Below are 24801 nucleotides of genomic sequence, written 5' to 3' on the forward strand. Positions count from 1 at the left end.
CTTTTATTTTTTGAGAGTTTCTGATCCTAGCCAGTAGAGGTTCCAATGCGAGCACGAACAGTAATGGCGATAGAGGGCACCCTTGTCTTGTACCGTTTCTCATTAAGAAGGTTTGAGAGAGACTTCCATTTATTTTTATTTTGGCCGTGGGGGACCGGTAGAGAGTGCCAATCCACTCCATCATCCTCTGTCCAAACCCCATTTCCTTCAGGGTGAGCAACATGAGTCCCCAGTCTACCCTGTCAAACGCTTTTTCTGCGTCTATCGACAGAAGTAGACCTGGGGACCCCACCGCCTTCATTTTCCGGAGGATTAACAGTGTTCTAACCCCATTGTCTCTCCCCTCTCTTCCCTGGACAAAACCCGTCTGATCCGGGTATACCAATCTCGCCATTTCCTGTTTAACTCTCCCGGCCAATACCTTTGCAAACAGTTTTAAATCTGTATTGAGCAGAGATATCGGCCGGTATCCTGAACAGTTTCCGATGTCCTTCCCTTCCTTAGGGATAACGGTGATAGTTGCCTCCGATGCCTCTTTACTTAGTTCGTAATCCTTTCCAAGCCCATTATAATACTGGCATAGCCTTGGCAAAAGTATCTCCTTAAATTTTTTGTAATACATTACTGTAAAGCCGTCTGGCCCCGGACTTTTACCTGAGGCAGAGCTTGATAATGCTACTCTGATTTCGTTTTCCGTTATTTGCCTGTCCATCCCCTCTGCGTCTATTTGACTGACTTTTGATAACCTTGCTTCTTCTAAAAATGCTGAGATTTTTTTGTCCTTCTCCCCTTTTTGCCAGCTTTTTTGTTCTACTGAGTATAGTTTTTCATAATATAATCTAAATGTTTCAGCAATATCTTTTGTTGTATGCAAGACCTCTCCTTTTTCGTTTTTAATTTTGTCTATATAATTCCTTGATTTCTTTTTTTGTACCATCCGAGCCAGATGTTTGCTTGTTTTATTTCCCCACCTATATCTCTCCCTTGCCACCAAGTTAAATTCCCTTCTTGTTTCCCGATCAATAAGTTCTTTAAGTTCGTTCCGCTTATTAACTAAGTCCAGATAAATATCTCGTTGTTTACCATTTTTCTTATGTGTTAGTTCCAAATTGAGGATCTCATCTACTAATTTTTCCTTCTTGCTGTTCATTTCTTTTTTCCTCCTTGCCCCTTCGGAGATTAACACCCCTCTAATCACCGCCTTATGGGCATCCCATAATGTTGCTGCCGAAATTTCGTCTGTCTTGTTTATCTTAAAATATTCCTCTAATTCTTTTTTAACCCTCATTAAACTTTTCTCTTCTATTAGTAGTTTCTCATTTAGTCTCCAATTTGGATAGGTCCTTTGATTGCCTATAATATTTATGGATATACTAATTGGGGCATGATCGGAAATCGTCATAGTCTCTATTTTTGTCTCGACCACCGCATCTAACATTCTATGCTCAATGAAAATGTGATCGATCCGGGAGTAACTCTCATGTACGTGAGAATAAAATGTATAATCTCGTTTGCTTGGGTTAAAGATCCTCCATGTGTCTACTAATTGGCTTCTATGTAAACTGCCTTTTACCTTTCTTAATTGCCTCTCTTGAGTCTCTAATGTTTGGTGTGTTTTATCGGCCTTTGTGTCCATACAAAAGTTTAAATCTCCTCCCAGTATTATCTTTCCCCTCCTGAAATCTTTTAATTTCCCCAGGATTCCCTGGAGGTATTTCATCGGGGAGGTATTCGGTGCATATATGTTTACAAGAGTATATTCCTCCTCCTCTAGTTTTCCCCTTAAAAAGAGGAATCTCCCTTCTGGGTCTGTCAATCGGTCTGTTAACACAAACCTAATCCCCTTAGCTATCCCGATTGCTACCCCTCTGGCCCTTTTAGAAATGGTGTCACCATAGTACCATATGGGGAAGTCAGGGGAATATAGCTTTATGTTTGATCCTAATGTAAGATGGGTTTCTTGCAGGAGGACAACATCTGACCTAAGCCTCTTTAGTTCCTTTAGTACCTTATGTCTCTTTGATGGACTATTGAGGCCTTTTACGTTATAAGATAGACATTTAATTACCGGCATCTTGGTTGTTGGTTACAGTTTCTTCCGATTGTTTTGGTGAGATAGGATATCTTCCCCCCTCCCTCCCTTCCCCTCCCTTCCCTCCCCTCCCTCTCCCCCCTCCCCCCATCCCCTCCCTCCCTCCCACCCTCCCAATTTGGCCTATTTAAGACCTCTGAACCATTTTCCATGTCTTGGTTCAGATTTGCTCTAGGTGGGGTCTGAGATTGCCTCTCCCTCTCCCGGGTTATCTACCCGGGACAGGGGGGGGGTACAGGGGCCCCAGGCCAAAAAGAAAATACAAGTATAGCGAGAAACCGGGGGTCTCAAGAGGGACCCACAAGGTGACTCCAATAGAAGAAAAATAATAACAAGGAGAAAGAGCGGGAAACAAGACGGGGGGGGGGGGGTACTTCCATTTTCCACTCCCTCCCCTACTCCCAACCCGGTATGTCAGGGACCTGCATTTCTAATTTCCTACAGAATTCATTCAAGTCCTCTGGGAATCTCAGTGTCGCTGATCTCCCCTCTTTTGTTCCAATTAAGCAGGCAGGAAAACCCCAATTGTACTTGATATTCAAATCCAACATCTGTTTTAGGAGTGGTTTTAGCAACCATCTCCTTGCCAAAGTTTCTGGGGCCACATCGGTGAATATCTGCAAGTCCATCCCTTCAAACACTATCGGGGGTTGTCCCCTCAACTTCTTCCAGATTGCTTCTTTTTCTTCATAGAATCGGAACCTTATTATGACATCTCTTGGTCGCTCAGAAGTCCCTCTTTTCGGATTTCCTACTCTATGAACCCTTTCAATCCTGATTGGGTTGTCTGCAGTTCTTTCCAATAATGGATTAAATATCATCTGCGTTATTATCCTGAGGTCCTCACCCCTTTTCTCTGGTATGGACCTTATCCTCAAATTTTGTCTCCGATTTCTGTTTTCCTGATCCTCTAATTTATAGAGAATATGTCTTTGTTGTGATTGAATCTGGTCAATCTGGGCTTTTAATGTATTGGCTTCCTGTGCTTGTTTCTCTATTTGTTCCTCTGCTGTTTCTATTCTGGAGAGCATATGGCCAAGATCGGTCCGCAGGTTCTGTATTTCGGCTTTTATTACATTTTCCAGTCTTAACAGCATCTCTGCCATTTCTCCTTTAGAGGGGGATTGGGTGTCTGCACTTCGATCCTCCATCCTGCTGCTTTCCGGTCCACTCCCTGTAGGTCCTTCCTCTATGGATACTTCCCTGGAAGTATCGCTCTGGGGTTTCTTATTTTCAGTCTTCTTTGCTTTATTCACTTGTTGTTGCTTTGTTGTTCCCTGGATGCCAGGGGCTCGCGGACTTTCCCCTCTGGTCACAAATGGCCTTATTGAGCTTGTTGCTGTTGTATTGCTCGGAGTAGTTGGAGGTCCCCCTTTTGTTGATCTACTCGTCATCCTGCTCATGTTAGTCTCCTTCTTTCTAATTCTCTTCCCCAGCTTGACCTCTTATTGGTGCAAAGCTTAAATTAATGAAATAAAGCCAATTTGGGGTGTCAAACTAAGTCGGACCCGTGTTTCTGGGGTGTATTTGATTTTTTCTTTTTTTTTTTTTCCCTCTCTTTTTTCTTTCCCCCTTTCCTTTTTTTTCCCCCTCTCCCTTCTCTCCCCTCCTTTCCTCCCCCCACTATTTTCCAGTCGGAGTTGTCAGAATACCACACTCCTAGGCCGAATAGCCTGGGGGTTTCTAATTTGTATTTAATATTGTGTTCTAGCTGCCTTCAGGTCTCCCTCCCCTTTCAATTTTTTAACAAGTCCTGTGAGGAGGGGGGGGGGGACCTCCAGAGGGAGAGCAAGGAAGGTCCAGGCCTGATGGCCTGATGGCACCTGGGATTTTCCAAGAGAGGGGGAATTATAATTATCCTCCGTCCGCGGGCTCAAATGGCTCAAATGGCCCTTGGATGTTCAGGAAAATGGGCCTCCTTTAGGATTCTTTGCCAAAGCTACCAAAAAAAAAAAAAAAAAAAAAAAAAAAAACAGCAACACAAAAAAAAAAAAAAGTTCCACAGTTTTTGCCTATTCCCAATTAACGGGTAGGTGATCCCATTCCATCAGTTAATATGTCCTTGTCCACCCCTTTTTTATCCCGGATCATCCAAGGAGATAGGGAGGAGCTAGGAAGAAATATGCTATTTTGAATCTACCCTTATATGCCTGGTCTATTCTGGGTGTTTCAAAAAGAAGAGTGGAGGGGGGGAGGTGTAGGTAGTCCACCCAGCTAATAGCCTAATAGCCAGATTAGTCGGTTACCGATAGTAACAGCTGACTTCCATGTGATTTAACACTGTCTTGCTGGTTATCTTAAGGTTCTCCTCTACTCCATCCATTTTGTCCCCGATATTCATATACTGGATAATATATATCATACCATTTCATAGCATTTATATAACTTGTAGAGGACTTTATAGGGGGGGGGGGGAAGAGGTTGTCTCTTGTTCTCACTGGATTTTTTTAAAATTTGAGTAACCTCTGCTCCTTAGAGTCACCTCTCCACCTCCTCACTCTTTGCCATATTCCAGGTTTTCCTCCGGGTCCTTGCCGTGTCCCAAATCTTCCCCCAGAACCTCAAAATGAAGTGCTTTAAAGTGCTAAGTGCTTTTTGGATTTACTTATATCACTCTAATGTTTTGATAGTTTAATACTTATGTTCAGTTTTTTATCACACAAGAAGTACCATGACACACTTTTGCTTTCCAGATACTTAGGTGACAGCAGAGAAATTCCAGATCTTTTTACTGCATTGATATTGTTTTCAGCTCACCTTCTCCTCTCCCACTGGGGGTTTCCCCTACCTTACCTCCGTGCCTCTGTCTTCTGTGTTCATACATGAGAGGGATGCAGGCATCCGGGAGCAGACCTTAGTGGAGGTAGGCGTCCGACGTTTTGGACCTGGCTGCCTCAATCTTCCCGCTGCATAGTCCGCTCGCTACCTTGGACCTGGCCATCCGTCTCCGATCCTTACCGGCTGTGTGTCAAAGCAGCTACACTGCACACCGCGGCAGCCCGTGCAACGCAGTGACCCGCTCCCGCCGATTGCGTCCGTGGTATCCAGCTGATCAGCCTACTAGTAGGAAGGCAGCGAGCGGGCAGAAGCTACTGCTATCTGCCGTCTCCTCTCCTCTTCCTGTCAGCGCGGTCCGTCCGTCCCCATACCTGGCAATCCCGCAGCTCTTCACTCCCCCCACCTACGAGCGCGCCACGTCCTCACGTGCACGTGCACGCCATCTCGGTGCTCACAGCGAAAATGATTCTAAGAATCACTCGCATAGATACACTGGCCAAAAAAGAGAGATACGATGGAGTATCCTGAGATACTCCATCGTAACTTTACTCAGAATATGGCCCAATGTTTTTTTCAACTTGATCATTAAAACGGCCTTGCCTGCACACGATCGTGAAAAAAAAAAATGGTCTAGCAAAGCGCGGTGATGTACAACACGTACGACGGCACTATAATAGGGAAGTTCCATTCAGATGACAATACCCTTTGGTCTGCTTTTGCTGATTTTGTGTTAGTAAAAGACGATTCGCCCTTTCCTGTCTGTTACAGTGTGATGAATGTGCTTACTCCATTACGAACGCTAGTTTTACCAGAACGAGCGTTCCCGTCTCATAACTTGCTTCTGAGCATGCACGGATTTTTCACGTCGTTAAAGCCCACACACGACTATTTTTTACAACCCGAAAAACAACAACGTTAAAAACGTTGTGAAAAAATAGAGCATGCTCGTTTTTTTTTTGCCCGTTCTTCAGAACCAAAAAAATGCTCTGAAGCCCACACACGATTGTTTTTAACCACTTCAATACAGGGCATTAATACACCCTTCCTGCCCAGACCAATTTTCAGCTTTCAGTGCTCTCACAATTTGAATGACATTTACTCAGTCATGCTACATTGTATCCAAACAAAATTTTTATCATTTTGTTCTCACAAACAGAGCTTTCTTTTGGTGGTATTTAATGACCGCTGTTTTTTTTTTTTTTTGCAATATAAGCAAAAAAAAGAGACATTTTTGAAAAAAATAATAATAATTTTTTGTTTCTATCTTAAAATTTTGCAAAAAAATAATTTTTCTTCATAAATTTGGGCCAAAATGTATACTGCTACATATCTTTGGTAAAAAATAACCTAAATTAGTGTGTATTATTTGGTCTCTGTGAACGTTATAGAGTCTACAAGCTATGGTGCAAATCATTGAAAAATGATCACATCTGATCACACCTGGGGCCAGATTCAGAAAGAGATACGACGGCGTATCTCCTGATACGCCGTCGTATCTCTGAGTGCGCTCGGTCGTATCTATGCGCCTGATTCAGAGAATCAGTTACGCATAGATATCCCTAAGATCCGACAGGTGTAAGTGTCTTACACCGTCGTATCTTAGGCTGCAATTTCACGCTGGCTGCTAGGTGGCGCTTCCGTTTGTTTACGCGAGGAATATGCAAATTACTATTTTTGTCGATTCAGAAACGAACGACCGCTCCACGCCGTTTGCGTTCGGCTTTTTCCGGCGTAAAGTTACCCCTGCTATATGAGGGGTATGTGCGGCGTATCCTATGTTAAGTATGGCCGTCGTTCCCGCGCCGAGTTTTGACATTTTTACGTCGTTTGCGTAAGTCGTTCCCGAATACGGCTGGACGTAATTTACGTTCACGTCGAAAGCAATGACGTTTTGCGGCGGATTTTCGAGCTTGTGCACTGGGATGTTTTCACGAATGGCGCATGCGCCGTAAAAAAAAAACGTCAAATACGTGGGGTCAAGCCAAATTTAAATAAAACACGCCCCCTATATCCCCATTTGGATTACGCGGCCTTATGCCGCAACACATACGTTACGCCGCCGTAACTAAGGGCGCAAGTTCTTTCTGAATACAGAACTTGCGCCCAAAGTTAGAGCGGCGTAATGTATCGGAGATACATTACGCCAGCCGGACAGATACGCTCAGGTATCTGAATCCGGCCCCTGATGTACTGACGTCCTATCTAATTTCTTGAGATCCTAACAACCTAGGAAAGTACAAATACCCCCCAAATGACCCCATTTTGGAAAGTAGACATTCCAAGGTATTTAGTTTTTTTTTTTACACAAAATTGTCATAATTACAAGTTAGTTCTCTCACACAGCACATGCATACTTACAATGACACCCAAAATACATTCTGCTGCTTCTCCTGAGTATAGTGATGAGACTTTTACACAGCCTGGCCACATACAAAGGCCCAACATGTAAGTAGCACCTCCAGGCGTTCTAGGAGCAGAAATTACACATCTCATTAGATGACAACCTATCACACTTTTGAAGGCCCTGGAGACTATGGAACCGCCCACAAAATGACCCCATTTTGTAAAGCTAACACCCCAACGTAATAATCTATCAGCCATAATGAGTCTTTTGAACAGTTTATTTTTTTCCAGACATTTTTGGAAAATGTGGAAAAAATATGAAAACGCATTTTTTTTACACAAAGTTGTCAATTTATAAGATATTTCTAACACACAGCATGTACATAGCAAAAATGACACCCCAAAATACATTCTGCTACTCCTCCTGAGTATAACGATACCAAATGTGTGAGACTTTTACATAGTCTGGCCACATACAGAGGTCCAACATTGAAGTAGCACCTACAGGCGTTCTAGGAGCATAAATTACACACACAAATTCCTGCCAACCTATGACATTGTTGAAGGTTCTTTATATTTCTAACCTATAGCATATACTGTACATACCAATTACAAACCAAAATACATTCTTCTTAGCAAAGAGTAAAGAAAGGATTACCTGTGGTTTTAGTAGTGCAGTGGTCCACAGAGCAGAGCATCGGTCCAGGTAGCAGGCAGATGTGGTCAGCAGCAGCGAAAGGATCGTCCATGCAGCAGGCAGGAATACTGTCCATAGTACAGGCAGCAGGCAGAGATATGATTAGTGCAGCCAAAGTATTGGTCCAGGCAACAGGCAGGACCATCAAGTTTAGGGCCTCGGTCAGGGAAGAATGGGGACAGGGGTAGAGGTTTCTCCCACCCAAATCGCTTTGAAGCCTCCGGGCAACCAGACCCTGTTCTGGGAACACAGAAAACCAAAAACAGTTTTTCTGAACTCTGAACACTATTCTGGAGCCCCTCACATATGTGAGACCCCTGAGTAGCAGGGTGAAAGATCAGTCCAAGGGGCAGGCAAAAACATGGTCAACAAGCCGAGGTCAGTGCAGGTAAAAGGCAGAAATAGACGGTAGGCAGAAGCATAGTCGAGAAGCAGTCCAGGGTCAGTTCACGTAAAAGACAGAAACATGGCAGATAAACAATGCAGACGGCAGGCAGAGGCATAGTCGAGAAGCAGTCCAGGGTCAGTTCACGTGAAAGGCAGAAACATGGTGGATAAACAATGCAGACGGCAGGCAGAGGCATAGTCGAGAAACAGTCCAGGGTCAGTTCACGTGAAAGGCAGAAACATGACGGATAAACAATGCAGACGACAGGCAGAGGCATAGTCGATAAACAGGTAAATTCCAAAAGCCAATATAAAGGAATAGTAGTGGTAAAAAAAGCATTTGTGGGTTTAACCACAATCTTGTTTTTTTGTACGATTCTCCTTTAAGGGGGCATGGCAAGGGGTGTGTCCTATGCCTGCATACTTTTGCTGATAGGTGTCCCTCATTCCCATCTCAGAAAGTTGGGAGGTATGGACAAGTTAACAAAATGAACAAGTACAAAAAATTAAAGAGGTTTTTCCATAATTTTAGGATAGTAGATTTAGATATTCAAATCTTTCCATTTTGTCTAGGTCCCCAATCCGTCCACCCTGGAAGTCATGGTTTCCATACACTGATGTTGGCCAGAAAGTCTAAAAGCCGTGGATTTTTGTCCGAAGGGCGTTGGCCGTGAACTTTTTCAGCCAACATACACGAAACGACGTTGTTCTTTTAAGCACTTGCTCCGTAAGTTGCGGCGGCGTAGCGTAAATCTGCCGGCGTAAGCGCGCCGAATTCAAAAGGTCAAGAGGTGGGCATGTTTTATGTAAATAAAACATGACCCCACGTAAATGACGTTTCTCACAAAACGGCGCATGCGCCGGCCGTGAACGTATCACAGTGCGCATGCTCCTAATCACGTCTCAAATAGTCAATGCTTTCGACGTGAACGTAATTTACGCAAAGCCCTATTTGCGAACGACTTACGCAAACAACGTAAAATTTTCAAAATTCGACGCTGGGAACGACATCCATACTTAACATTGGCTATGCCTCATATAGCAGGAGTAACGTTACGCTGGAAAAAGCCTTACGCAAACGACGTAAAAAAATCAGCCGGGCGCACGTACGTTTCTGAATCGGCGTATCCAGCTCATTTGCATATTCTACGCTGAAATCAACGGAAGCGCCACCTAGCGGCCAGCGTAAATGTGCACCCTAAGATACGACGGCGTAGGAGACTTACGCCGCTCGTATCTTAGCCTAATTTAAGCGTATCTGGTTTCCAGAATATGCTTACATTTACGACGGCGTAGATTCAGAGTTACAACGGCGTATCTACTGATACGCCGGCGTAACTCTCTGTGAATCTAGCCCTATATCTTTTATTTATACGTAATCCTTAATTACACAGGATTTACATTTATTTTGTGTGCACCAAATTCTTATACAATCTTAGATATTATCTATATCTATATATCTATATATATCTAAAAGTATCATGTGCCGCTCAGGCTCACTGAAGGGGGCGCTAGTCCTTGGTATCCACCGCTGGGAGTGCTGGTCGGGAGGAAGCTGGCCCCAGTTCTTAAGATTGCTCAGTGTAAAGGAAGGTATCCCTGTGACCGCACATCCATGTCATCCCAAAGTACAGTGGTAAGTGGCAACCTCAGCCTGGACTTTCCAATGCGTTTTTCTCCGCCCTTCGGAGTCATGGGGATGGAGATCCCAGGCATGTGGGGGAGTTTTAATGCATCATTGGCTGTCACGTTTAGTGAAAAAGGTGTGTCATGTGTGTGCGGATCTATTATGGAGCTACGTGAGAGACAAAACAAGTTTGTAATCAACCTAAGTGGACCACAGAGACCTATAAAAAATATTGGATGGCATTGATATCTAAATGCAAAAATGAAAAGAGGAAGCCAATATTTTTTATAGGTCTCTGCGGTCTGATTGGGTTGATTACAAACTTGTTTTGTCTCTCACATATCTCTATAATAGATCCGCACACACCTGACACTCTTTTTTCAATCGTGACAGCCATATATGCATAAAACTCCCCCACATGCCTGGGATGTGCATCCCCATGACTGAGAAGCAGGGAGAAGCGGAACGCGTTGAGGCGTAGCCTGGCTGGACTCCAGGCTGAGGTTGCCACTTACCATTGCACTTTATGGTGACATGGATGTGTGGTCACAGGGATACCTTCCTTTAAACATAACCCATGTAGACAGCAGAGCTGTGAGAGGGGTCCAACAGGCCTACCCACTACAGACTGTCTGCAGAAAACTACAAGAGGGGACAGAGATGCTGCATCTGAGATCTAGTGAGCAAATTTTACGGAGTGCGAGGACATTTGTGCTGTGCTGTACTTCTGCACTCTGCATTACATACTACTAACCTGAATTCTGTGCTGCATAGTACTAATGACCCCTGCACTCTTCCTTACGTACCCTTGACCTTTGAACTCTGGATTACCTACAACTGACCCCTGCACTTGGCATTACTACTGGCCCCTGCACTTGGCATTACTACTAGCCCCTGCATTTGGCATTACTACTGGCCCCTGCACTTGCCATTACTACTGGTCCCTGCATTCTGTGTTATTTACTACTGACCACTGCACCTGGAATTACATACTACTGATCACTGCATCTGCGTTACATACTACTCACCCCTACACTATGAATTACTTACTGCTGTCCTCTGTGTTACTTACTCCTGACCCCTTTACTGTGCAATACATACTTCTGACCTCTAAACTCTGGATTACTTACCCCTGACCTCTGAGTTACCTCCTACCCCTAAACTCTGCATTACATACCGGTACTTCTAAACTCTGCGCTCCATTACTTAAATCTGAGATGTGCATTACATACTACTGACCCCTGCACTCTGCGTGCCTTTCTCCTAACCTCTGAACTCTGTGTTAATAACTACTAACCCCTGCTGTCTGAATTAACTACTATTGACATCTAAGCTCTGTTACTTACTACTGACATCTGCACTCTGTGTTGCTTACTTCTGACCTCGGAACCATGTAATACTCCTTACACCTGAACCTTGCTTTTTTTCTTACTCCTGAACTCTGTGTTACTTACTCCCTACCCCTAAACTCTGCATTACATACTCCTGACCTCTTCACTCTGTCACTTACTCCTGACCTCTGAACTCTGCATTACTTACTCCTGACCTCTGAACTCTGCATTAATAACTACTGACTCCTATATTTTACAATACCTTCTCCTGACCTCTCAACTCTGCATTACTTACTAAGGAACCCTGAACTTTTCAAATCTTCCTTACTTCTTAATGTGGCCTTGTTACAGTACCTCACAAAAGTGAGTACACCTCTTACATTTTTGTAAATATTTCATTATATCTTTTCATGTGACACTGAAGAAATGACACTTTGTTACAATGTAAAGTAGTGAGTGTACAGCTTGTACAACAGTGTAAATTTGCTGTCCCCTCAAAATAACTCAACACTCAGCTATTCATTTCTAAACTGCTAGCAATAAAAGTAAGTACACCCCTAAGTGAAAATGTCCAAATTGTACTCCTCACATGGTTGCCACCACATACGCTTGACACCATCTGAACCAAATAAGTTTTTCTAGGTCTCCTCAGACCAAAGGATATGGTTCCAGTAATCCATGTCCTTAGTCTGCTTGTGCTCAGCAAACTGTTTGTGGGCTTTCTTGTGCATCATCTTTAGAAGAGGCTTCCTTCTTGGACAACAGCCATGCAGACCAATTTGATGCAGTGTGCGGCGTATGGTCTGAGCACTAACAGGCTGACCCCCCACCCCTTCAACCTCTGCAGCAATGCTGGCAGCAATCATACGTCTTTTTCCCAAAGTCAACTTCTGTATATGACACTGAGCATGTGCACTCAACTTCTTTGGTCGGCCATGGCGAGGCCTGTTCTGAGTGGAACCTGTCCTGGTAAACTGCTGTATGGTCTGGGCCACTGTGCTGCAGCTCAGTTTCAGGGTCTTGGCAATCTTCTTATAGTCTAGGCCAGAGATATGCAATTAGCGGACCTCCAGCTGTTGCAAAACTACAAGTCCCATCATGCCTCTGCCTCTGGGTGTCATGCTTGTGGCTGTCAGAGTCTTGCTATGCCTCATTGGACTTGTAGTTCTGCAACAGCTGGAGGTCCGCTAACTGAATATCCTTGGTCTAGGCCATCTTTATGTAGAGAAACAATTGTTTTTTCAGATCCTTTAGAGATTTCTTTGCCATGAGGTGCCATGTTGAACTTACAGTGACCAGTATGAGAGAGTGAGAGCGATAAAACCAAATTTAACACACCTGCTCCCCATTCACACCTGAGACCTTGTAACACTAACGAGTCACATGACAACGGGGAAGGAAAATGGCTAATTGGGTCCAATTTGGACATTTTCACACAGGGGTGTACTCACTTTTGTTGCCAGCAGTTTAGACATTAATGGCGGTGTGTTGAGTAATTTTAGAGGGGACAGCAAATTTACACTGTTATACAAGCTGTACACTCACTACTTTAATTTGTAGCAAAGTGTCATTTCTTCAGTGTTGTCACATGAAAAGATATAATAAAATATTTACAAAAATGTGAGGGGTGTACTCACTTTTGTGAGATACTGTATATGGCAATGAAGGGATTAGCCCACCCATCATGGCAGCTCACCTCTTAGCACGTAGTGGAAACTCAATGGGCACTCTAGTTGAGCTATATGGCTCCTTGGTCCCAGCTAAAAATAACCTACTTTTTAAATGAATGACTGTATATTTGTCCTGGTATGTTATCCCTGTGAATGGAGCCAAGTGTCTGTTATCATAAGAGGGTTGTATACAGTTTAGGTGCACTGAGCCCCTCTCCTGGCTTGGAGCCAGTAACGTCACGGGAGGACACTGTATATAGAGAGCTGTATTTACTATGTGATAATCATTTACATTCGGCTGCCCCACTAATGTTGGTCTCAGTAGCTTTTGTATTTTTAGTTGGGGCAGTGGCACTCCATCTGAAACATTCATTGTGGGATGAATTAAAAAACAAACAATTAACCACTTCCATACCAGGCACTTACAGTACGCACCTTCCTGCCCAAGCCAATTTTCAGCTTTCAGCACTGTCGCACTTTGAGTGGCAATTGCGCGGTCATGCTACACTGTACCCAAACAAAATTGGCGTCCTTTTTTCCCCCACAAATAGAGCTTTCTTTTGGTGGTATTTGATCACCTCTGCGATTTTTTTTTTTCGCGCAACAACTAAAAAAAGACTGAAAATGTTGAAAAAAAATGACGTTTTTATTTTTTTATGTAAATTTTTTTGTAAATAAGTAAGTTTTCTCTTTCAATTACGGGCACTGATATGGCGGCACTGATGGGCACCGATGAGATGGCACTGATGGACATCGATGAGGTAGTACTGACGAGCACAGATAAGGTGGCACTGATCATGCTGGTATGCGGCACTGATGGGCACTCATAGGCGGCACTGATGGGCACACATAGGCGGCACTGATGGGCACACATAGGCGGCACTGATGGGCACTCATGGGCGGCACTGGGCACTCATAGGCGGCACAGATGGGCACTCATGGGCGGCACTTATGGGTGGCACTGATGGATACTTATGGGTGGCACAGATGGGCACTGATAGGTGGGCACTGGGCATGGATGGGCACTGTGGGGTGGCACTGATGGACACTGTGGGGTGGCACTGATGGACACTGGGGTGGCACTGATGGACACTGGGGTGGCAGCACTGATTTACTCATATTGCCAGTCAGTGCCCATTTGTGGGCACTGATTGGCATCTTTTTCTTTTTTTTTTTAATGCTTTTTTTTTTTTTTTTTTTTGCAGACTTTTTTTTTTCTTGCCCTTCCCTGGTGATCCAGGGTGGGCTTCCCTGGTGGTCCATGTGGCGATCCGAGGGGGGGCTGCGCTGATAAACAATCAGCGCAAACCCCCCCTGTCAGGAGAGCCGCCGATCGGCTATCCTCTACTCGCGTCTGTCAGACGCGAGTGAGGAAGAGCCATCAACGGCTCTTCCTGTTTACATCGTGATCAGCCGTGGTTGGACACGGCTGATCACGTGGTAAAGAGTCTCCGCCGGAGGCTCTTTACCGAGATCGGAGATGCAGGGTGTCAGACTGACACCCCGCATCACCGATCGGGCGCGCGCGGCATGAAATCCTGCAGGACGTCCATGGACGTCCTGTCAGGATTTCAGAACCACTTCCCGGACGTAAATCGGCTATAGGCCGGGCGGGAAGTGGTTAAAGATGCTTCTGTTTCTGGCCAAGAAAAATGCTAGTTGACTGGCTGTCATGCCAGTCTTATGCCCTGTACACACGATCGGTTCATCCGATGAAAACGGACCGATGGATTTTTTCATCAGTTCAATGCTTCCGAGCATGCGTCGACTTGATTCTGAGCATGAGTTGATTTTTAACCGATGGATTTCCCCACAGACGATCGTTTTTTTTCTAACGTTTTTTTTTAACCATCGAAGGGGACCACACACGATCGGTTCGTCCGATGAAAGCGGTCCATCGGACCGTTTTCATCAGACGAACTGATCGTGTGTACGCGCCATTATTGTTTCCTTATTTCCTGACCTAAGATAAGCATGCAAATGAGGAGTCCTCACCTTGCTCTGCCTTTACTTGCGGGTCAGTGACTCAGGAAGCACCAAAATCATTGGATCAGCATTTGAGGTCCCGTACACACGGTCGGATAAAACCGATGAGAATGGTCCGACGGGCCATTTCCATCGGTTCACCGCTGAAGTGGCCGGATGGTGCGTACATGTGCGTACACACCATCGTTCCAAAAAACTATCGGGTCAGAACGCGGTGACGTCAAACACACGACGTGCTGAATAAAACTAAGTTCAATGCTTCCAAGCATGCGTCGACTTGATTCTGAGCATGTGCGGGTTTTGAACCAATGCTTTCTGTACTAACCATCGGTTTAGACCAGGGGTCTCAAACTCAAATTACCTGAGGGCCACAAGACAAGTTTTCATATGCCATGGGGGGCCGCATGCAAACTTTCAAACTTCAAAAACAACAGTACTGGTGTCAGCGAACACATTATTAACCCCCAGCACTGGTGTCAGCGAGCGCATTATTACCACCAGCACTGGTGTCAGCGAGCGCATTATTACCACCAGCACTGGTGTAAGTCAGGGTTTGACAAATTTGCTTGGAATCTAGGAGCCAGCTAAAAAAGTTAGGAGCCAGAAAACGCACCCCATCCCGACGAGCTTGCGCGCAGAAGCGAACACATACGTGAGCAGCGCCCGCATATGTAAACGGTGTTTAAACCACACATGTGAGGTATCGCCGCGATTGGTAGAGTGAGAGCAATAATTCTAGCTCCTCTGTAACTTAAAACATGCAACCTGTAGATTTTTTTAAACGTCGCCTATGAAGATTTTAAAGGGTAAAAAAGTTTGTCGGCATTCCACAAGCGGACACAATTTTGAAGCGTGACATGTTGGGTATGAATTTACTCGGCGTAACATTATCTTTCATAATATTAAAAAAAATGGGGATAACTTTACTGTTGTCTTATTTTTTAATTAAAAAAAGTGTAATTTTTTCCCAAAAAAGTGCGCTTGTAAGACCGCTGCGCAAATACGGCGTAACAGAAAGTATTGCAACGATCGCCATTTTATTCTCTAGGGTGTTAGGATAAAAAATATATATAATGTTTGGGGGTTCTAATTAGAGGGAAAAATATGGCAGTGAAAATAGTGTAAAATTACATTAGAATTGCTGTTTAACTTGTAATGCTTAACTTGTAATACCAACGGCCACCACCAGATGGCGCCAGCTCACATCTGGTGGTAATAACTTGTAATACCAACGGCTCACCACCAGATGGCGCCAGCAAAAAAAAGGGGCCGCCATTTATAACTGGTCCGCGGGCCGCAAATGGCCCGCGGGCCGGTACTTTGAGACCACTGGTTTAGACCGATGGGGCAGCGGTCCATCGGTTCGATTTTGAAGCATGTTTTAAAATTTTGGACCGAAGGACAACAGACCGATGGGCTATAGACACGGTCGGTTTGGACCGATGAAACTGAACCTCGGTCCATTCTCATCGGTTTTGTCCGACCGTGTGTACGGGGCCTAACAGCAATTGTCAGCCAGGAAAATAGCATTTCTAGAATAAGAGCAGCAATGGTAGCCTTCATATTAGAGCTAAAATCCAGGCAAGCAGCTTAATAATACCCTGATGAAATACAAATAGGGGAGCAGTGCTACTGGCAAATTAATTTGTATTTCTGTCCATCCAGTTCTGAGACTCACAATGCTCTGCTCTGTCTAACAGAGGGGAGGAGACCTGATTTTTTTCTTACTGCATCTCAGTAAAATTTACATGTCTTGTCCCTCCCAAAGCCTGTGACTGGACAGGGAAAGGACAAGCAGAAGACTGATGAGCTGATCTCTCTGCCCTCTCCTCTTATCAGCATCCTCTTTGACTGTGAAGCTGCCTTAAAGCTCAGGTAGTGGCACTCCCAGATGGGGGACTTGCATGCCATGCTATCTAATGTTGCCATTTACAGGAATCAGCATGAAGCTTTCCATTTCCCATGAGAAAAACTGACTTCATGAAATGCCGGGCAAAGATGGAAGACAGGTACCCTTGGGATCCTCACTCTTAAAGCGGAGTCCCACCCAAAAGTGGAACTTCTGCTTATTCGATCCCTCCCCCCCCTCTGGTGTCACATTTGGCACCTTTCGGGGGCAGATACCTGATTTTTACAGGTACCCTGTCCCCACTTCCGGGTAGGGTTGCCAGCAGTCCGGTAATCATCAAGACAGTTCGGGTTTTGAATCATGTGTCCGGGTTTCAGTCCACCTGAAACCCGGACACAATATTTAGACAGGAATGTGGCTGGGAACAGGGCCCCATAGGAGGGTGAGGGGGCACTATGCACGTCACATTACTATTCTATTTGGAGTGTCCTAGGTCTATTACAATCCTAATTGCTGCGCGCCACTTAAGTGTTTGGGTTTGGCTTGAAGAAAAAGTGGCAACCCTACTTCTGGGAGACTGGGCTGCGGCGAATTACGTCAGCAGCTTGGCCCCCTCCTCCTCCCTCCCCTTCTGCCGGGCCAGTGAGAGTACAGCGCGCTCCGTGCATGCGCAGTAAGGACCCGGCCGTCAAGCCTAAAGGCTACACTGCCAGGTTCCCTTACCCGCAATGTTGGCAGCAGTACCCGACCAGCTGATGTAAACAATCTGCTGCAGTGCCAACATTGCTGGTTTCCAGGACAGGTAAATGTCCTAATGTTAAAAGTCAGAAGCTACAGTATGTGTGCAGTTTGTGTAGCTGCTAACTTTTCATTTTTAAAGGGGCGGACGGACCTTCTTGTTTAGCGTTCCAATGCAGTGCATTATGCAGATTGTGGCACGTGTCTTGAATAATTGCAGTCCATTCACTATGAATGAGCCCCCTATGCCCCACAACGAATGGAAGAATGAGCCGCCGGGGGAGAAATAAACTGCTACTTTCATCTTTTTATACATTGGCTCTGCATTTCTTCCCATGAAAGGACTTTAGAAGTAAGCACTGGCAGTATATACTGACACACATAGGCGTGCGCACAGGGTGTGCCGAGTGTGCCCAGGCACACCCTAGTCACCCTGTGCAGCACAGATTCCCCCTACTGCCCTGGCTTTCCCCTCCTTCCCTCTGCAGCACTACCGGCTTCCCTCCTCTCCTCTCCTGCCGGATGTTGCTGCGGGGATGTTTTAGGATGAGTGAAGGAAGGAGCTGATAAATATGTATTTATCAGCCTCTTCCGGTGGCGGTGCGTCCATAGTGGGCGCAGGAGCGCCACCCCCTCTCTCCCCTGTGCCGTCAGGTGTACAATACATAGAGATTCATTGCCGCCCACTATTCAGATGGCCGGCTCAGATGTGCCTATCAGAGCCAGCGGCACAGTGGTGACAATTGCTGGGCACAGTGGTGACAATTGCTGAGCACAGTGGTGACAATTGCTGGGCACAGTGCAGTGGTGACAATTGCTGGGCACAGTGCAGTGGTGACAATTGCTGGGCACAGTGGTGACAATTGCTGGGCACAGTGGTGACAATTGCTGGGCACAGTGCAGTGGTGACAATTGCTGGGCACAGTGGTGAGAATTGCTGGGCACAGTGCAGTGGTGACAATTGCTGGGCACAGTGGCTGCGTTTGATGGCACAGTGGCTGCGTTTGATGGCACAGTGGCTGTGTTTGATGGCATGGCACGTTTGATGGCACAGTGGCAGCGTTTGATGGCACAGTGGCTGTGTTTGATGGCATGGCACGTTTGATGGCACAGTGGCAGCGTTTGATGGCACAGTGGCTGTGTTTGATGGCATGGCACATTTGATGGCACAGTGGCGACGTTTGATGGCACAGTGGCTGCGTTTTATGGCACAGTGGCTGCGTTTTATGGCACAGTGGCTCTGTTTGATGGCATGGCACGTTTGATGGCACAGTGGCTGCGTTTTATGGCACAGTGGCTCTGTTTGATGGCATGGCACGTTTGATGGCACAGTGGCGACGTTTGATGGCACAGTGAGGCTTCAATTTATGTTTTTTTTTTTCTTGTTTGTTTGCGCCCCCCAAAAATTTTGAGCACCAGCCGCCACTGGCCTCTTCCCTTTCTGAACGAACATAGTGAGTGATCAATAGTGTGTGTTTGAGCTTTGGGGTGCACACCCTATTGCAATAGGCTGCACACCTATGCTGACATCCTGTAGGCGACAGCAGCATACAATCAATCTCAGTGATTTATACATTGTTACTCTACGCTTTCTGTTGGAAATTTGCAGTGAAATCTATTTTTTCGCCCCTAACAGATGACGGCAGTGCAGAATTCAGCATCGGTCTGGACACATTGGTAAAACTCAAGGTATGTCCAGCATTTTCTGTTCCATGGCTGTGGGGTGTGACAGAGTCTTCATCTTAAAAACCGTTACCTTTAAATATCTTTTTAATGCTTGCTGTACCATATTTCCATTACTACTATACTACTAATATTATTATTACACATACACACTCAGATCCCATCCATATCACCCAAGTTTTAGATCTATTGTCAGATACAGTAGTACCTTGGATTACAAGTTCCAGAAGAATGCTTGTAATCCAAAGCACTCATATAGAAAAGCGAGTTTCCCCATAGGAATCAATGAAAACTCAGATAATTTGTTCAAATGTTACTGCTAGTGTATGCAGTACCGCATGTGGCCAGAGGTGGGGTCGCCGGAGACACTCGAATACGCTTGGAGACACTTGAAAACACTTGGAGATGCTTGGAGACACTCGGGAACAGAGTATTTACAAGTGTCTCTGAGCAGCTCCGAGTGTCTCAGAGCATCACCGACGCCCCCACACCTCTGGCCAAATGCGGTAGTGTTCGTCTTGCGAGACAACACTTGCAAATTGAGTCAGAATTAAAAAAAAAAAAAAACAGCTTGTATTGCGAAACGCTCGTAAATCGCATTACTCGCAATCCGAGGTTTTACTGTACTATATATTTTTTCATCTTAAGTAAGTTTAATACTTCCAGGTAATTACTACCTGTAACGGTCACCACCGTTTACGACCTTCCATCACATCCACGACAGCTCATCTGACACACAGACAAACCAGCAGGCATCCGATTTTCCCAGAATCAAGACGAGACACGCAGCTCTGTACTTGTTTCAAATGAAGACAATTTTAATGGTTTCTTCTCAGCTTATATACAGTACAAGACATTAAAGGAACAATCAACTCCCCACCCACACACTAAGGCTAATTACTAACCATTCTAGACAGGTCGGCGCCGGCCTATAATTATCATGTCTAATCACTGCACATTCCTTAATTAACAGCATAACAAACAAAAACATCATCACACACTGAGTTCCCTAGACAGACGCTCTGTCTTCGCATACAGCTTGACACCTATTCACACCTCTGAGCATCAATAGGTTTTAGACAGTGTTATCACACAATTAAAGGCCTTACACAATGGTTAATGGAATATCTTAGGAGTCTATGCAATTGACACCTTTCACAAGGACAATGAAATGTCTTCCAGGCCCTGACTCAATTAGCATGTCACTAGTCAGGGCTAATCATAGAATGAGTCACCACATTGAATAGCCAACAACTTGTGATATCTCAAGACATCCTGCAAACATGAATTATTATTAATGTCCCATCTCATGTAATACATGAATTATGATTCACTTGCCACCCCATGCCCAAAGGGCACAGGGTGGACTCAGACCCAAGAGTTATCAGTGACGCTGACACAGGAGTATCCCCCATCCTCACAAAGTCTCTGGGTGTCCCGGGTCATTCCGTTACATTACCTCTCACAGAGATCACAGTAACTCCCACCAGGCAATGCCTTCCACTCCTTGTCTCTTCAGAAGGCCAGAGCCATCTTTGTTCAGGCATTGCCCACTTCCTGGACTTTTTTTTTTGTTGGGAGGGTGCATGTGATCAGCATAGGGCCAATCAGCACTGTCCATAGACAGACGGTTAGGGGTCATGAAGCCTCCTAGGACAGTCAGAGGAGAATGAAAACTCCTCATACAAGCTGTAATCAGTGTTCAGCCGGACACTGATAGAAGTCACAAGACTGCTATATACTGCTGATGAGAAAGGGTATTTAGCAGTTTATATTTACTAAAATAATAGCATTTCCATGTTCTGTGTACTGTGGGAGGCCAGATATAGTGAATGCAGGGTCCTGGGTTTAGTAACACTTTGGGGGTTATTTACGAAAGGCAAATCCAATTTGCACTACAAGTGCAAACAACAAGAGCAAAGTGCACTTGAAATTGCACTGAAAGAGCACTTGGAAGTGCAGTCGCTGTAAATCTGAAGGGAAGCTCTGAAATGAGGGGAAGCTCTGCTGATTTTATCATCCAATCATGTGCAAGCAAAAATGCTGTTTTTTTATTTCCTTGCATGTACCCCTCAGATCTACAGCGACTGCACCTCCAACCTCACCTTGTGACTTGCTACAAAGTAACAATATTGTAGCTTAAAGGGTCACTAAAGGAAAATATTTTTTAGCTAAATAGCTTCCTTTACCTTACTGCAGTACTGGTTTCATGTCCTCATTGTTCGTTTTTGCTTTGAAGTAGCTGTAATTCTGCTGTGATCTCCACACTTCCTGGTTGCCTGTTTCCTTATAACCATCATACTGGGAGATTTTCACGGTGGTCTAAGCTGTCATTACTGTGTGTCTAAAACTCCTCAGAACCAATCAGATTCATTTTAAAAACAAAACACTGCCCTGGATTTGTTTGTTTTTGTTCTGTGAGTCTTCCCGACTCACCTCTCACCCGGAACTTCATGTATGTACCATTTAAACCGAACGTGAAACTAGAGGCATATTTTATGATAGATTCAATTCAATTTTTATTCATTTTTAAAAGGAATCAGTTAACTTTTATGTCTCTATACCCAATAAACAGTAATTTCAGCAAAAAAATGTTTTCCTTTAGTGACCCTTTAATCACTGGGGAAAAGAGACTGAGGAAATGCTTTCTCCTGACTGCAACATCATCTCAGCCTAGGCAAACCCACTCAATGATGGCTTTTAAAATTATTGTAAACTATCACCTTATAAAACAACCCATTCAAGTTTATAAAAGAAAAACAAGGCAAAACATGTGTATAGATATAAAAAAATATAAAAAATACTTTTTTTTTCTATTTTTATTATTTTCCCTTCACATTCCTTCTAAACTCGGTTGCATAAAAGCTGGGGATGGAGGAGCAGCAGTACACTGATCTTCCCAAGTCTGATCATTGGAGAAGAGCAGGCTGAGTTCCAGAATAGCTAGAGAACTGGCCATGCTGTGTTCTCCTGCTTAGTGTGGTCAGTTTTTTTTTTTTTTTTATCAGAAAAATGGTTTATGGTGCCAATAAAATAATATACAAAAATATAAAACCAGCATATATAACAAATCACACATTAGCATCAAAGGAAAACATGTATCATCCATATGCTAGAACAAAGGCACCAAAAATAATACACAAAACATATAATATGTGGTCAGTTTTTAATAGTAAAGCAGAAGGACTGACAGGTACATCAAGTATTTCACACAAAAGGAAGAAATGCAGAGAACAGGAAACGTTCTCATACAAATACTTTGAGTAGAACAGACACATCAAGAATATAAAACGTTGGGTTTCCATACAAATAATGAAAAGATGATACTGTTGCTGTATATAGTAATATTTCTTGAATGATGATTCCTTGACTTCCTCAGAGCTGCATAGATTTGGAGCATGGTGTCCTGAAGACCCCTTCACAAGTCATCCCATTTCTGACTTTCTTCAATCATCCAGAGGCAGAGAAGACCGCCATTATCTCTGCCCCAAACCAGTGAGCGCTGAAGCACCACCCGCTGGCAGGGGAGCGAACAGCAATGCTGGCCGAGAAGCACAAACAAGTACAGCCATCCCTCTCCACACTGTGTTCATGGACAATTTTTCTGCATGGCCTTACAAGGCAGGAAAAACCAACAGAAGATATGTTTGTATGCAAATGTGTGTTGTTAAAATTTTTTTTTCATTTTTTGAAGTGTTCCAGGAAAAATTTGAACTGACAAATCTGTGACCATTCTTTATAAAGGAAGACATTTTCTCATTCTATGTAGTGTGACTGTGTTTTTTATATGTATTAAGGAGTTATTTCCCAGAACTCAGCAGTGGCATCCCTAGTCAGCGTACAATACTCTATACCAGGGTTAGGCAACCCCCGGCACTGGTGCCGCAAGCAGCACTCAAAGCCTCTTTTACCGCCACTCGACTCCCTCCCCATCAGCAGAGCAGTGCAGGGAAGTGTCAGTGAGACACTAATGCATTCCAATTTCACAATTCCCCCATGCCGCACCTGCACTGAGAAACATTGGCCCAGATTCAAGAAGCACTTGCGCCCGCGCAACCATAGGTTGCGCGGCGCAAGTGCTTACTTGCTCCGGTGTAACGAGTGCTCCTGATTCAGGAACCTCGTTACACCGACTGCAGCCTAGGATCTGACAGACATAAGCCTCCTTATGCCTTCACATCCCAGGCTGCATTCTTGCGTTGGCCGCTAGGGGGCGCGGCCATTGTGATCGGCGTATAGTATGCAAATTGCATACTACCACCGATTCACAAAAGTTGCGCGGGCCCTGCGCACGCAAGGTACGGAGTTTCCGTACGGCGACTTTAGCGCAAGGTTGCTCCTGCTATAGCAGGGGCAACCTATGCTAAAGTATAGCTGCGCTTCCCGCCCGTGAAATTTAAATTTCACGTCGTTTACGTAAGTGATTCGTGAATGGTGCTGGACGCCATTCACGTTCACTTAGAAGCAAATGACATCCTTGCGACGTCATTTGCCGCAATGCACGTCGGGAAAGTTTCCCGACGGAGCATGCGCTGTTCGCTCGGCGCGGGAGCGCGCCTAATTTAAATGATTCCCGCCCCCGGCGGGATCATTTACATTAGGCAGCCTTACGCCCGGCTGTTTAGCATATCGCCCGCGCAATTTACGGAGCTTCTGCTCCGTGAATCGCTGGGCAAATCGAAATATTTGCGTGGGCGCAGAGAAAAATCTTTGCTCTTTGCCCACGCAAATATTGCTCCATTCTACCTGAATCTGGGCCATTGTATCTCACATTGTAAAAGATGAGAAACATTGGGGTGGATTCAGAAAGCAATTGCGTCTGCGTATCCATAGTTACGCAGCGCAATTGCTTAGTTGCGCCGGCGTAACGACTTTTCTGTATTCAGAAAGCTTGTTACGCCGACTGCAGCCTAAGATATGCCCGGCATAAGGCTCTTATGCCGTCGTATCGTAGGCTGCATTCTTACAATGGCCGCTAGGTGGCGTTCCCGTAGTGGTCAGCGTAGAGTATGCAAATTGCATACTAACGCCGATTCACAACCGTACGCGCGCCCTGCGTACGCAGTTTACGTCGTTTACGTTCGTCGGGTTCTGCGTAAGGCTGCTCCTGCTATTAGCAGGGGCAGTCAATGCTAAGTATACCCGTCGTTCCCGCGTCGCGATGTTTGAAAATTACGTTGTTTGCGTAAGTGAATCGTGAATGGCGCTGGACGCCATTTACGTTCACGTTGAAGCAAATGACGTCCTTGCGACGTCATTTGCCGCAATGCACGTCGGGAAAGTTTCCCGACGGAGCATGCACACTACGTTCGGCGCGGGAACACGCCTAATTTAAATGATCCATGCCCCCTACGGGATCATTTAAATTACGCGCCCTTACGCCAGGCATTTTTAAGGAGCGCCCACGCAAATTACGTAGCTACTGCTGCATGAATGAAGCGTAGGGCACGTAATTTACGGAGGCGCATCGTTAAAACGGTACGCTGCGCCTCCGTAAGAGGGCGCAAGTCGTTACTGAATCCACCCCACTGTTTAGTTCTCTAACTTTGCTGTAGCTGCGATCTTCAGCTTTTGTGTTGGGGAAGAGATTGGGTGCAGTTCTACTGGGGGAGGGGGGACC

At 45.0% G+C, this 24801-nt stretch overlaps 1 protein-coding gene across 1 annotated transcript in view; it reads left to right on the forward strand.

The window, feature by feature from the left end:
• The window catches only part of NRIP2 (nuclear receptor interacting protein 2), a 39729-nt gene extending 16875 nt beyond the window's left edge, over positions 1–22854 (forward strand). The window contains exons 5-6 of the mRNA XM_040345241.1: positions 19135–19187; positions 22561–22854. Of these exons, the coding sequence (XP_040201175.1) occupies positions 19135–19187; positions 22561–22680 (173 nt within the window). The 3' untranslated portion in view covers positions 22681–22854. The remainder of the gene's footprint in view (positions 1–19134; positions 19188–22560) is intronic.
• Positions 22855–24801: the final 1947 nt, after the last annotated feature.

This window comes from Rana temporaria, chromosome 3 (assembly GCF_905171775.1).
Source record: "Rana temporaria chromosome 3, aRanTem1.1, whole genome shotgun sequence".
In the NCBI taxonomy this organism is placed as follows: Eukaryota; Metazoa; Chordata; class Amphibia; order Anura; family Ranidae; genus Rana; species Rana temporaria.